This window comes from Coregonus lavaretus, assembly GCF_964263955.1.
Source record: "Coregonus lavaretus genome assembly, chromosome: 9".
In the NCBI taxonomy this organism is placed as follows: Eukaryota; Metazoa; Chordata; class Actinopteri; order Salmoniformes; family Salmonidae; genus Coregonus; species Coregonus lavaretus.
In genome coordinates, this window is record NC_139996.1 from 40,354,461 (window position 1) to 40,369,687 (window position 15,227).

The following is a 15,227-nucleotide window of genomic DNA, read 5'->3' on the forward strand; positions in this document are numbered from 1 at the left end:
ATTCTGTAAAAATGCAGGTTTTATGTCTTTGTAAATTCACCCCCTTGTGGTATGAGTTGGTATAATGTTTTAGGGCTTGAGAAAGAAATATACAATTGATGGTCACTCATAAGATGACACCAGTCCTGCTAGAAAATAACATGCCAGTGTGACTGTACCATATCACCTAACAGTGATTCAAATATGATGAAATCTGAAGTGCTTTCTTAACCAGATTTTATTTCAGAGCATGACATAAGAGAAAATATTGTAAAACCCTATGAGATCCTCCTCAGTATCCCAGGGTGACTGGCTGGTGACCGGATCCAGTCAAACACATTAGATTGGAGCCAGGCGATGAATTCAGCGACTACAGCCAGCTGTCATCAGCCTCCCTGCCAGATGGTCAGCTCCACAGCACCTGCCATGACCAGCAGCAATGGGGCACTGTGTTTCAGTGCTGACTGGAGCCTTAAACAGAGCACTGATCGGTCATTGCCAGGATTCATCTCTACTGCCATCAACCAGAAATAGAGTCCCCACCGCCCCATAAGTATTGTGCTACAACACTGTACTATATAAATGTCAATGTATATTGAATATAATACGTGTTTTGGTCAAGCAACATTGGATTTATGACAGTAAATGCTCCAGAAAAGCCACCCATTATTTTGACAATGGAATTGTAGGGTTGATATTCTTGGGCTGAATAGTTACCATAGGCAATGTTACAAAGTTCAAGATGATACCCTAATAGTGGCACAGGTTGGAGCAGAATGATAGATCTGGTGCAAGACCACGAATGATACATCACAAAAAGCATTTTCACTCAACATTTTAATTCTCTCTCTGTAAGAGAGCTTGTTAAAAAAACAAAACATTTTAGAGTTAAAAAAGCAAACAGTAATTCTGTACAACCAGGGTCAGGTCATTGTAGTACCCTGGGAAATAGCAGGGGCGTCACAGAGCACCACCATTGGTTAACACAAACTTTTCTACACAGCCCCTTTAAGTGCTTCTGTAGCACATCAGCTGTTTCAAAAACATATCTCTGAATTTCTCCAGTGCAGCAAAGCTTTAAAAGACAGTAAAAACTTCCTGATAAAAAATGAAGAAACTTAAGAAAATAATCAGAGTAGTAACAATATAATATCAGAGTTGTTGCTCTTGGTTGTGTAGGATGAGGTAATATTTCCTATCACCCTGACTGACACACCTTGAGAGGAATGACCTTTGGCTTGGCAAAGTATCAAAACACTCCCCCACACACAATATAGACTGTTAGTCTCACATACAGTAAGTAGATACCCACTAAAGGACAGACTGCTCTGCAGCCTGGAAAAGCAGCCCAGTGGGCCCAGTTCTGTTGTGTTGTATTAGTTGAGCCAGGTGGTGTTGAGCTGAGTCTGGTTCTTGATGCTGGTGTCCATCTTGAGCACCTCTCTGATGGCCATGGTGGCGTAGGTAGAGGGAGGCAGGGAGAACTCCATCCTCAGAGCCCTGTACTTCCCCTCTGGTGGGTGGAGGAGAGATGAGGAGGGAGGGAGGGAGAAAAAGAGTTAGGAGAAACACACTATTAAGGTGAGTGGAAAAGTACCACAGATTGATTAATGCACAGCAACATGATGAAACTAGAACAGACCTTTGTTGAAGACTGGGGGAGGTTGGTCCTCTAGTTTCTCCACATCAGTGTGGACCAGGGAGACACGAGGGTCCTCATAGTTAATCACCTCCCTATAGAAGGAGAGATGATACAAGAAATACAACTCAGGAATGTAGATGAGGAAATATTATACAAGGCAATCACATTATCATGCGCAAGGAAAAAAGGAAGCAATCCTCAGCTCCTTTTTATGTATTTAGAATATGTAACGACAACTCCTCCAATACTATTAGTTAGCTTTTTGCTATAGCTAGCCATGACTGAAAATATTTGTATTAATTGATACTGAGGTGATAGCGAGTGTTACAGACCAGCTGACGTCACTGGGTTTGATGAGGATACGTCGGTAGGCCCCGGCCAGAGAGTAGTCCCTCACCCTGTGCCTCATGTTGTCAATGTCCAGGTTATCTGCACTCAGCATCTCCCTGTAGCCCTTACCCACTGTTACAGAACAGGAGGAAAAAGACACAATAAAATCTGAAACACACACCTCACCCACAGATCTCAACCACATATCTGAATAGAATTGTAAAACAGAATAGAATACTCCAGAGATATCGTTTTTCTTCTTCACCTCTGGTTGTAACACCCAAGACAACAGGATGAGAATGGCGGTGGTGAGGGGACTTTGCCCTGACATGGTGGGAGGATGCAGGGCTCTCTTACCATGGTGAGTGGGGTAGATGACGTCAAACCCTGGTAGGGGCATCACCACGTCTTGGATAGAGTGGGTCTCGGCCTCGGCTGCGGACAGCACGAATGCAGTGCCTGGAGATAAGAGGGTGAATAGGAGGATGTCTACATCACTTGGTTTGAGACCCTACATAGAATGAGCACATTAACTCAGCCCAGTCTAGCAGGTGGTGTAAAGCGCTCTGTTAGATATGGAGTATCACACTTTAGAGCCGTCTGTGAGACAGGCACTCTGGGCTGTGTGCTCAATCACTTCTCTACAGAACATTTATTCAAGAATTTCAGCCACGCGTATCGCCAAATGCGTCGGTGTTGAGTGGTGAATCAGAGATACACCCACAAAACATGAACAGATATGACCCACCTGCCCTAAGCACGAGGTCTCCCTCCACAGCCTTCAGTCCGAAGGCCTCAATGCGTCTGCTGACCATGGTGTTCCACATAAAGCTCTGGTAGCTGTGGATGTACATCAGCCGGTTGTTACGAGGGATCTAGAAGACAAAAGGAGGGCCAACACAGGGAGTTACCTCAGCTATAATAAACCAGAGGAAAACATACTTTTAAAAAAGGTGCACTAACCAGAAATCGCTCCAACATTTCCTGGTTGCTAAAATTAGAATAGTTCGCCTAATTTCAGTTTGTGACAAAACAAGCAAGTATAGTGTAGAGAATCATTGTACCATCTAAACCACTGTGAAATATATTTTCCATAACCAAAAATATTGTATTTTCAGCTGGTGTACAAAACAGGAAGTAATATAAGCAAAAACAAAACATAAGAACAGGAAGCATAAAAATTGCGCACATAGAACAAATGTACCACTAATTAAACTTGCTTTCAATGAGAATGACAGATCTATAACGCATATTTCTATGTGATTTTGGTCGCGTCACCCAAAAAGTTACATACTGCAGCTTTAATGAGTCAAACAAATCAACAGTGGACCCGGGTGGCTATCTTTGTTTCTCACCTTTAACAACATTTAATAACAGTCCATTGGAACCAATTAGGGATAAATAAAGAATGTTTGACATTGGCATTTGGCAAGTGTGCGTGAGTACACCCATTACTTCCTGACCAGTTATAATAGTGCATCTGCCAGGTAGTTTGTATGAGTAAAAGCGTGCTCAGCTCACCATTGCAAAGGCAGTGATGATGTTCTTCCTGCCGTACATGGAGAGACCTCGGAGCAGCTGTCCCTCCACACAGCGTTTAACAGGCAGCTTCTTCAGTGCTGCTTCTGGGTCCTGGGACTGGGCCCACTCCTCACGGCACTTCACCAGGTAACCTTTCTCCGCTTGACAGAGAGAGAGAGAGAGAGAGAGCAGTAAATCAATAAATCATATTCTATTAAACATCCTTTTTACATCTGCAGTTGTCACAAAGGCAACGCCATGGCAGAAACAGTTTAACACGTGCTCTTGCAACAATGTTATCCATTTTAGATTTGTCCATTTGGTAGCGGACATGTATTCGATATAAAGACAAATGAAAGCCAGTAAATGTTTTACCTCCAGGGCGAGGCTTTAGGATCAGATCTATCACTTCATTCCAGTTGCCTTGCAAGATGGCCCTGGTCCAAACAGAGGGACACAACAACAGTCAATCATCTATCCCCTGCCAACCCCATACCCATGGGCCAGTTACCCTATGCACCAAGGGGGTCATGTTTTTACCTGCCGACCCCATACCCAAGTGTGTGTGAGTCCATGTCCTTACTTGCCAACTTGGTGTGTGGGCACGGCGGTGGTGCCAAAGCGCTGCATGCCATAGTAGTTGATGAAGCCTGTCTCTCTAAGGGAGGTCATGGCCTGTTGGACCTGCTCCTCTGTCCCTGTGATGTTCCTGTGTGGGAGGTAACCAGCCAGGAACAAATAGCAACACGTAGATCAGATTAAATGTTGTTGAGCTATTTTAATTGTTAAATGAATAAATCAGGATTGGAGAGTAGTTTGAGTTACAAAGAATAAGTTAAAGCAAAGAGATTACACACATCGACACGCGCAGCTAGTATCCACTGACCTGATGACCACAGTGAAGTGATTGCCCTGTAGTTCTCCCAGTTTCAGAGGGTGTTTCTTGTAGCAGAAGTTTCCCAGTTTGAAGTTATTGAGGCACTTGTTGAGGTGAGACAGCCTTTCTGCTGTGACCCTGAAGGGACAGAGAACATAGGTTAAGTAATAAGTACGTAATTACAAGTATTCGCTGATAGTAGCAAGCCAACACACTCACTTGAGAACTGCAATCTCCTGCACAGTGATGGCTCTCTTGTCCTTGGTCCCCATGTAGGAGAACACATTGGGCCTCATCCTGGGAAACAGCAGACACACAGTCAGGAGTTGTACAGTTTAGTAGACATTTTGCTTACATATTGTTGGAAAAATGCTATGAGAAACTGTGTGTGTTTTACCTGAGGAACTTGGAGAGCACGTTGATGGCTTCCATGGTATCTCTGTTCTCCTTGTAGAGGACGAAGTGGCAGAAGGCCCCACGGCTCTTAGGCCAGGAGTGTTTCCTGGGGGCTGTCCAGGGAGACAGGAGGACAGGAGTGAGTTGTGGCGATAAAGGCAGAGTATCAGACAGACCGCATCTGTCAGAGAATACACCCTCATCAGTATTCAGGGCTTTGATATGCTTTTCAAACTACTATCTGGCTCCTTTATTCTTTTGTGCGGAGGCAGCTCTGTTAAGGGCCCCAACACGGACAGCAGCAACCACTTCTTTAACAACTGTTTTATGCCAGGAGCATTCTGCATATATGTCCCAAGACGGACGCCTCAGTAATTTAAATGCTGTACTCAAAACACTCAATCCCCATTGCTCTAAACTGAGGTTCTTCTTCCTTAGCCTACACCCTGAAATGAGTAATGACTATTTACCAGACTGAAAATAGTAGCCATATTGAACAAGCAGGATAATCAGAGTGGTTCTCTGTAGCTCAATTGGTAGTGCATGGCGCTTGTAACGCCAGGGTAGTGGGTTCAATCCCCGGGACCACCCATACGTAAAAATGTATGCACACATGACTGTAAGTCGCTTTGGATAAAAGAGTCTGCTAAATGGCATATTATTATTATTACTTGTGCAGCTTTTTTTTCAGGATCAAATGGGGCTTAAGTGGTGGGCGTGGCGGGGCGTGGCCAATGGTGCGCTCGCTGACCAAACATTTTAGAGGCCCTCCTGTCAGCCACAGTGACTAAATGTAGCTGTTTTAAAGCTAATTTCCTGCAATTCTACACATTTTACCATAAGGCAGAGAGAAACATTTGCAGTTTTAAAGTGAATTTCCTGCAATTCTACACATCTTACCATTGCTTGTGCTATCCAAGTGACTCAAACATAACAAAATCAATGGGGGCCTCATGCCATGACAAAAATACTATAGAATGCATCATTTTGGGAATTTTCGATTCTCCCTGACTGTCCAGCTTTTATTTTGGTGATAGTTAGTTCTCAAAAAATATATGTCCATTATATGTTCTACATACTTTATATCTGTACACTTTTAAATTCTGTTTGGACATAGGCGACCCAAAACAAAAACACTTAGGCGGCCCGCCCAAGACTTTTCTAACTACCAACATCTCAGAGAAAACTCCCAGACAACACCTGTTCAAACACAGAAGTCGGTTTGGTAAACTCCAGCAAGTCCCACAAGACTGATGACGCCATGCCAGACAATGAGCTGACATTTAAATCAGTTGTGAGTTTACCAACATTTAATCCAACTTGTTTTACGGACTGAGGTCTCCTGAAACCTGAGCAGAGTGGACGAGAAAGTCTTACCTGCAGCTGCTTTGACCTCTGTCCACCCAGAGAAGAGCAAAAGGAATAGGATATAAATGATAAAAGAATGTTACTAAAAGACGGTCATGGACCGTTAGACAGACAGACCGGCAGGGGTGGCGAGGTCAGCATGCAGGGTTGGAGTGCCGTTGTGTCTAAACCTTTCTGTGTAGCAGGAGTGTGCCATGGCTATGACAGAGCACCCATTATTTGATGACTACCATGTTGTGCTCTTTTTGTATAGGCCACTAAATTTACAGGAAATTATTCATGTGAAAAATGGCAATGTCTTAACTGATCTTAACAAGCCTGGGGAATTGATTCAGAGGCAAAATATGCCAGTCCAGGTCAAGAGAGACTGCTGATTTGTTGGAGAGACTTCTAAGGTCTAAAAGTTCACAGACACCTGGATAGAATCAAGATCCATGTGATCCCTCACAGTCCATGGGCCTGGTCAGGATCTTTATTCAGCATCATCATGCAGGTGTGTTGTGTTGACCTCGCACATGCACCTGTTCATTCATGCACCATACATATAATCCCATAGCTACCCAGCTTGGAGAGAACCACATGCAATGAGAGACATGAGGCCAAGCTGAACAAGGGCATGCAGCACAACCCTTTTCCAACCATTCAATGATAACTTTTCCCATTCTGAAATGTAAACTCTTTCTTGAAGTAAGAGACGAACTTGAAAGCGACTTCATTCTGTTCTATGATAGATGTTAGAGATTTCACCCTGCAATAGGAAATAAACCAGAGATAACCCAGAAAATGTCCACTACACCCATCTCCTATTCTCTCCTCTCTCCTGTACCTGCGAGGGCTTTCTGCCCGGCTGCGTGGTAGGCCACGATGAACTTCTTTCCCTCACGCTCCTCTGTCTTGGTCTCCAGTCCAGGGTACAGGGTCTTGACAGCCTTGTGGACCAGCGTCCGCTTCTCTTTTGTGTCATCAGCTACCTGTGTGCATGTGTGTGTAATCAAAACTTAATTTATCTCTAAAGTTTGCCTTTAAGGACTGTGGTCGAATGTAAACATAGCCTCTTAACTAGAATGATACAATGTGAAGATACAATGAAAAGAAACTATCAGTGGTTTTGGTAGAAACGGTGCATGTATTCACCTCTATAGAGACATTTCCCTCTTTGTTCTTGAAGAGTTGTAGCTGCTCCAGCTGTTGTTTCTGCTCCTCTGTGAAAAACTGGGAATCTGGCTGCTCTACCAGGGCCTCCTATTGCAAGACAAGTCCAACATCAGAGTTTAACTTCAGCAATGACTTAGTGATTATATTTCCCTCTAAACTGCAAGACTAAAGAAATGTCTACTGATTCATTGTTAGTTCACCTCAGCCTCCTCAGGAACGGAGAGATCATCCAACCGCACTGTCTTGCCTTCTTTGTTGATCTCGTGCACCACAAAGTCAGAGTACCTTAACAAAGACAGAGCAAGAGATGATCTCAGTCATAGCGAAACGCACATAGCAACACACACATACGCCATGTTCAAATCACTCTTCAGGAGGACCGGGGTCAGGACTAACCTCTCCTTGAGAATGCCTGAGAACCCCTTGTGCTCACTGACAAACTTCAGAATCCCCACGTCCAGCTCTGTGAGGCCATGCTTCATCATCTCTGCAAAGGCCTCTCCTGACCCCAACCCTTCCCCTTCTCCACCCTCCTCTTCCAATGGCTCCGTCTCCTCCCCCTCTGGCTCTTCTCCCTCATCCTGGGGCAGCTTGTGAGAGGGCCCTCCGTTCTTCTCATCCTTCTGGACTCTGGGTCTCTTGGTGCTGTGGTCCACCTCCTCCAATGCAGGGCATACTCTCTTCTCCCCCCCAGGGACAGGGACCAGCATGGGCTCTGCATCGGCCATAGGGACAAAGCTGAGGGGCAAGAGAAGATAACAATGACATTTTAGTAATTTAGCAGACGCTCTTATCCAGAGCGACTTACAATTAGTGAGTGCATACATTTTTCATACTGGCCCCCGTGGGAATCGAACCCACAACCCTTGCGTTGCAAGCACCATGCTCTACCAACTGAGCTACAGGAGGGCCAATGACATGCTGAGTGAATTGGTCAACATCCACACCACTGCTACTAACCACTACTCTTGTAGAATTAAAGGAGACATTAACTTTATTTGAACCAAATCTGTATTTTAGGGCGGCAGGTAGCTTAGTGGGTAAGAGCGTTGTGCCAGTAACCGAAAGGTCGCTGGTTCTAATCCCCGAGCCGACTAGGTGAAAAATCTGTCGATGTGCCCTTAAGCAAGGCACTTAACCCTAATTGCTCCTGTAAGTCGCTCTGGATAAGAGCGTCTGCTAAATGACTAAAATGTAAATGTAAATGTATTTTGGATGTCAATGGCATGTTATAGAAGTGCCCAGACACTTTCTTTGCAATCTCACTTGTTTTTGAGAAACTTACCCCACCAGCGAGATACTTCCTCATGGTCGTTCAGCAGTTACAGGGGCACAGATAAAACATGAACAAAGGCTCCCAAAATATGTCGTCATTTTAGAAACGGCAACACTCACTGTGTCATTACGAACTTTATCCTCAACGTTAAATTCAATTTTGTGCATCTCCAGCGATACTTCTCAGTGTAGCCCACAATCCTTCTACGTGTGTGTATGTGCAGGCTACACGGAGAAGCAGCACAGCTGGATAGGGGAACCTGCTTGATTCGCACAAAATGGAATATAAAGTTGCGGATAAAGTTCAGAATAGTGTTGTCACAATACCAGAATTTTGACTTCAATAATACTCGATACCATGACGATACTCTATATCAAAACAATACCAAAACGATCCCACTACTGCTCTGTTCAATCGTTGGGCATCTTTTGAGTTCAATATCACTACATTCAAAAAAAAATATGTAGACATTTTTCTGAGACAGCATTGCATGCATTAATGAATCAATTATACAATCAATTTGACTTTGTTTTTACAAATCTAACTGCATAACAATGTAATGGAGATCATTTTTTAAATGATAAATCTCTATTGATTGACACCAATCAGGCCCACCGAGGACTGGAGTTGCCTATCCCTGCAATAGATCAACTCCAGTCCTCGGGGGCCTGATTGGTATCACACTTTTGAAGAAAAAAAAGTATGCACTCACTAACTGTAAGTCGCTCTGGATAAGAGCGTCTGCAAATGACTAAAATGTAAATATCACACTTTTGCCCCAGCTAACTCACCTGACTCCAATAATCAACTACCGTATTTTCCGCACTATAAGGCGCACCGGAGTATAAGCCGCAGCAGCTCAATTGAATGATATTGAATGATGTGTACATATATAAGCCGCACTGGACTATAAGCCGCAGGTGTTTTAATGTTTAATTACCATATGTAAGGGTTCGTGCACAGAGGGGATTGTCGGGAAAGAGACAAACTGACTCGCTCTCGTAATGTCTGTCTGTCTTGCTCTCGTTCTGTCTCTCGTACCACTCTCGGTTCCACTTTTACGCGCTACCTGTCTCACTCTTTTCCGGCCTCCAGCTTTTCCTGCTGGAGCCCGCCACTTAAAGGTGGGGGGCGCGGACCGGTCATAGAGCCCATAGAGTTAAAGTTGGTGGACTGTAACCTGTAAAATCCATAGATTTAGGAGGTCTTCTAGTGGCCGTTAGCTGTAAAAATCCATAGATTAGCCGCACCGTTATATAAGCCGCAGGGTCGAAAAATTGGGAAAAAGGCGCGGCTTATAGTCCGAAAATTACGGTAATCATGATTTTCAGTTTAGAGCGCAATTTGTTTAATCAGCTGTGTTTGCTAGGGATGGGGAAAAAGAGCGACACCACTCCGGCCCCCAAGGACTGGAGTTGCCAATCCCTGCAATGGATCATCTTTGGGAGAGATGTGAGAGAGAGACCAAATAATTGAATGAATAAAGTTTACGGTGGCAATCAGCTTTGAAATCAGCATATTTAGCGTTATGGTTTGCATATTTTTACAAACAAAGTACTAGGGTAGTGAATTAATATCAGCTTTAGCTGTCAGCTAGCAAGGACAGCTAGCCTATTATAGCTGGAAACCACCTCTATCTTCTTGCATTGTGAAGTGTTCCTGCCTGTGTGGACATTGTTTTGCAAACAGTAATTAACAGCTTCAACATTTCTACATGCGGTGTCGCATTATTCAAGTGTGTTACCTTCTGTGCAGCATGAGTGGGGAGCTAACATGATGCAGCCCGGACTCCCAGTGCAGGCTAGTAATGAGTAAGTGGAGCAGGCACGGTGCACGCTATAATAAGGGGTCGGCTGCACTGATAGACAACCCGTCTCAGCCTCCAGTATCTATGCTGCAATAGTCTATGTGCCAGGGGGCTAGGGTCAGTCTGTTATATCTGGTGTTACCGCCTGGTCGTGCTGCTGCTCCAGTTTCCACTCTTCTACCTGCGGCTATGGAACCCTGACCTGTTCACCGGATGTGCTGCCTTGTCCCAGACCTGCTGTTTTCAACTCTCTCGCTCTACCGCACCTGCTATTTCAACCTCTAAATGCCCGGCTATGAAAAGCCAAGTGACATTTACTCCTGATGTATAGACCTGTTGCAACCTCTACAACCACTGTGATTATTATTTGACCCTGCTGGTCATCTATGAACGTTTGAACATCTTGGAGAAAAATCTGGCCTTAATGGCCATGTACTGTTATAATCTCCACCCGGCACAGCCAGAAGGGGACTGGCCACCCCTCAGAGCCTGGTTCCTCTCTAGGTTTCTTCCTTTCTAGGGAGTTTTTCCTAGCCACCGTGCTTCTACATCTGCATTGCTTGCTGTTTGGGGTTTTAGGCTGGGTTTCTGTATAGCACTTTGTGACATCTGCTGATGTAAAAGGGGCTTTATAAATTAATTGGATTGCTTGATTGATTTGACAGAAGTACCGAAAGTAACAAAAATTCTAGTACCGAACCGTTTTTCATATCCAAAAAGCACCAAAGTTACAGTATACTGTGCAACACTAGTTAGGAATAACACAATTTAATCTGTACAACATCTAAAGACCTGCATCACTATACTGAGAGCATTGCCGTTTGTAAGAGGACGTATTTGGGTGTTTTTGGAGCCTTGGTTCACGTTATCTGTGCCCCTGCCGCTGGTGGTGTACATTTCTCAAAAACAAGTGAGATTTCCAAAAAAGTATCTGGGCACTTCTATAACATGCCATTTAATCCAAAAGACAGATTTGGTTCAAATAAAGTGAACTTCTCCTTGAATATTATGGGAGAGTTGTGGTGAACACTTGACTTACAGATTGCAGATAGGGGCCTTAAAGAAAAAGCTGTGTATCTGGCAGATACCTGGTGCTCGGATGTCAGCAGTTAGTAGATGGGGTGTATGGTACCTCAAAGCAACCCAAAGAGAATTCCTGATGGACCTACGGATGTAAACAAGTCACTTTTAGTCAATAATAGGAATCCTTTTTTATTTTATGATACTTTTTTTTTTTACAAAGCATGTCGTTCCAAACAAATATTCTGTGAACGCTAGGTACTGGATTGGCCATATAACCCCCCCGGTTCAGTTTAATTGAACGTTCCACAACGTTTTTCGTACCGGACGCAGCCCAGGTGTAGGTGATTCACTAATCCATCAGTAACGCAAAAACACACTGCTCTTTTTTTGCGCACTGGCCCTCTCCTATCCTATACGCTCCCGACCAACGTAACGTAAAAAATAATTGTATAGTGCACATTTTAAGACTATTTATCTATTATTATCTAGCAGTATGATGATAGCCTGATTGGCTGATTAGGTAACTACAGTAGCTTCTTTGTAAACATGACATGATCAATTATTCTGTTTGGTTATAGCGAATGTCTCTTCCTTGCTGAAACGGTGTAACAACAAATTTTCACACTGTGGCTATGCTGCAACATTGATGGTACCCAGTTCAATCCAACTAGCAGATGGTTCGGAAACGTGTTTAATTTCATGTAAATAGATGCATGCCTCTGTTGTGATGTTATCTTCAACTGGCTAGCTACTAACTAGCTAGCCTGCTAACGATAGCTCATACTAAGTAGAAACATGACTAGTCAAAGGCGCCCACAAATGCTTGACCAGGGAAAAGCTATGCATAGTTACGTGAATGCTATGTGGAAATACTGACATCAAATATTGTAAAATCGGATTTACCTGCTCGTACAGCGGTTTAGTAGAGCTCGCACAGTAAAGTACGCCAGTTTTCCTACACACGTGTGTTTGACTCCGGAAATAGTCACTCCTTGAAACCCGCCCCTATTAATCACTCATTGGCTCAAGGGCCTGTCAATCACAAAGCTCCACGCTAATAGGGTTATAGTATTACTATATATATATATATATATATATATATATATATATATATATATATATATATATATATATATATGCCATTTAGCAGACGCTTTTATCCAAAGCGACTTACAGTCATGCGTGCAAATGCATGTAACAATATATTTTATTTATGAGTAGCCTATGATTTAGCAGCTTCCACATATTGTTCAATGCCGATACCTCATACTTTATACTTTTAATAGCCTAGTAATAAACTAGGCCTAAAATTAGAAAATGTAGGTTAATCCCAGTTAACCAATCCCAGATAGGCCTATTCTCATTCAACATTTATTTGAGAAATAGGCCTATTTGTAGGAAAATTGTTGTTCAGGGTCAGAGATAGGGATGTTTGTGTTCCAGGGTGAGATAATAACGGATTACGTTTGCCATATGACTCACCATGGCTACGGATTATGGGGTGCCACAACAGATTAATTTCCAAACCCATTCACCTAACCAGCTAGGCCTATCTGACCATGTCTGGGCACCCTTTGAGCATAGTCAGTCCTCCAGTAGCTTAGCCTTAACAGTTCTCCACATTGGATCGGATCCTAAAAGATGGAAACTCTGACAGAAAAGTAAACCAACGTGTCAATAAAATGTCTTGCAAAAATATCAAATAGGGTGGATATTTTAGCTGGAGACTTTCCCTTGCTCACAATATGCCCCAGTTAGCCTATAGGCCTAATAACTAATAGTGCTTTGAGGTGGTGATATATGGATGCAGGCAGGGGGAATCCTTTCAAGTTAAAGACATCAGAGACAATACATTGGGAAAGTATAATAATTTTGACAGGAGTCAGTCTTTCTGCCAGTTGTGCGCGACCATGTAGCATAGAACTCCAGTGCCTAAACGCGCCTCCTCTTCCTAACGACAGAGGGAGTGCGCGTTCTCCGGAGGGAAGGCTGGATAGCGAGAGATCCCGGCTGCTGGCGCTGAGCTGCCGCTGCTGCTGAGGGGAAGGAGGAAAACATCATGAGCTCCAGGAAAGGTATGGAAATCTCTTTTATTCTTCAAATATTCTGCATCCCGGACAGCTTCTGTTGGTTTTGGTTAGAAGTCTTGAAATTATGCGCGTGCGGGGTTTCCAACCTTTTTAGTCAACGATGCTTGGACGGGCCAGCTATAGCTCGAGACTGATGTGTTGTTCTTTCTCCCTGTCCCCTTCTCACTCCCTCACCGTGCTCGGACCTCGGTCCTACCTCTGCATAAATCTAATCTCTTAGTGATGGCCATCCAGGCCCGAAAGAGAAGGCCGAAGGGGAAAAAAGACAAGGCAGCCCATGGAAAGAGGTAAGCAGGGCGGCGGTCGGGGAGAGGACTGGACTTGGAATATTGGTTGTGCGTGCTGTGCTCGTTTGTTGTGTTTTGTTTAAGTGACAGCGGTTATAAGGCTTCCCATACAACGTCAGCCAGCCGGCTATCACTGTTGACAGTGTCTGGCTGAGTGGCTGGTGTGAAGGCGACATATGGGGGAGAGTCTGTTTTTGCGCACGTATGGCACAACGTACACACACAAGCATACTGCGAGGGCGATGGTGCAGGTGCTGGCGGGAACTGGAGCTCTGCCTGGCCTCTGCGGCTCGCGTCCAGCTCTTCTGGGCGGTCCAACTGTGGGGTGTTGGAAGTTGCTATTGGCAACGTATCTCGGGCCAGTGTGTGTGGATAGGTCGATGAATATCATATATCGTGCCCGGAGTGGAGTTTTGCCCATATAGGAAATGAATTGCATGCTGAAGTTGTAGATCGCAATAAACCAGCAATGACTGTCTCTCTGTCTGTGAACATGTTAAATGCTGAAAGCGTCTTTGTATCGGCTGCTTCAGCTGGGGCTGAGAGACTGAGGCTTGACTTGACTTGGTTGGGGGTTGCAAATAAGATCTGACAGATGTGACAGGCATCCTTGGCCTCATTGCAGTAATGAAAGAGACAGATAAGCATGAATAGCATCGTCGGCTTATAGGCGCTATTTGTGAATCGCACCGGGTCTGTGGCTGCTATATGATGTAACAGTGCCTATATGGAGTGTGTATAGAGGGAGTTATACTAGAGTGAATGAGATCTCTGTGGATTTTGGGTGTGTGAGTGCTGTCTATTGCATGGTGCATGAGCCGGTCATGACGGAGTGCAGTGTTGGTGTGCGCGCGGCGGCGCAGTGGCTCTGTAAAGTGCATGCGAATTGGTCTGGAGAGAGAGGAGCCGACTTCATGGCATAATGCTATTGGACCGACGTCACCGGTGTAGTCACTGCATCAATTAGGTGATACCATACCAAGGTTCTGCCCACACACGCGCAGCTATGGAAGGTGCTGGAATGGTCTATCTGTTGCTTCAGGGTACGTTCACCAAATTAGTCCACATCACTCACAAACATGTCAAATATACATTTATTTAAGCTCAGTGTTTTTTTCTTGCCATTAATTGAATGATGTTAGAAATGTCTCCTGCAACTATGTCTCTTATTATCATGCAGCTAATAATGGATCTATTACAATGTATCAATTTCAGTTGATTCAAATGGGGGATATTGACATCATGTGACTTGAAATTGTTGTGAAAGTGAAATGGACAAATGAAACTGTAACATCCTCTATTGTTCTGGCCTTTACCACCTTCAAAGGTCATAGCTATGTGTTTGTTAAAGGCCCATGCTTGGCTGCTGCTGTGAACAATCTCTCTGTAGAGACACGCTTTGAGCTGGAGTGGAAACCACAGCAAGCACACCCACAGCATGTTCTCAGATGACATCATAGCAATAGTCAGGCAACA

At 44.2% G+C, this 15,227-nt stretch overlaps 1 protein-coding gene across 2 annotated transcripts; it reads right to left on the reverse strand.

Annotated features, from left to right (window-relative positions):
• Positions 1-799: 799 nt before the first annotated feature.
• LOC311134463 (pseudouridylate synthase 7 homolog) lies at positions 800-12,350 on the reverse strand. 2 transcript variants are annotated; one of them, XM_084168147.1, is made up of 17 exons: positions 12,278-12,350; positions 11,440-11,516; positions 7,665-8,006; positions 7,469-7,553; positions 7,248-7,355; positions 6,940-7,084; positions 4,747-4,858; positions 4,569-4,646; positions 4,359-4,487; positions 4,056-4,181; positions 3,848-3,909; positions 3,473-3,633; positions 2,700-2,826; positions 2,309-2,410; positions 1,954-2,083; positions 1,622-1,713; positions 800-1,492 (listed from the first exon to the last, which is right to left on the reverse strand). In XM_084168147.1, the coding sequence occupies exons 3-17, from the start codon at positions 7,994-7,996 to the stop codon at positions 1,356-1,358; spliced, it is 1,926 nt and encodes a 641-aa protein (XP_084024273.1). In that variant the 5' UTR covers positions 7,997-8,006; positions 11,440-11,516; positions 12,278-12,350; the 3' UTR covers positions 800-1,355. The 2 variants fall into 2 exon arrangements, with proteins under 2 accessions (XP_084024273.1, XP_084024272.1); XM_084168146.1 differs by having other exon boundaries at positions 11,391-11,516; positions 12,278-12,345.
• Between the last annotated feature and the right edge of the window lie 2,877 nt (positions 12,351-15,227).

Excerpts from the sequence above, each read along its gene's own strand:
- LOC311134463 (XM_084168147.1), bottom strand. The coding sequence starts at position 7,996 with ATGGCCGATGCAGAGCCCATGCTGGTCCCTGTCCCTGGGGGGGAGAAG. Across the intron at positions 3,910-4,055 it reads CCCACACACCAAGTTGGCAA|GGCCATCTTGCAAGGCAACT; the intron begins GTAAGGACATGG and ends TGTTTGGACCAG. Across the intron at positions 1,714-1,953 it reads AAACCCAGTGACGTCAGCTG|GGAGGTGATTAACTATGAGG; the intron begins GTCTGTAACACT and ends CTCCTTCTATAG.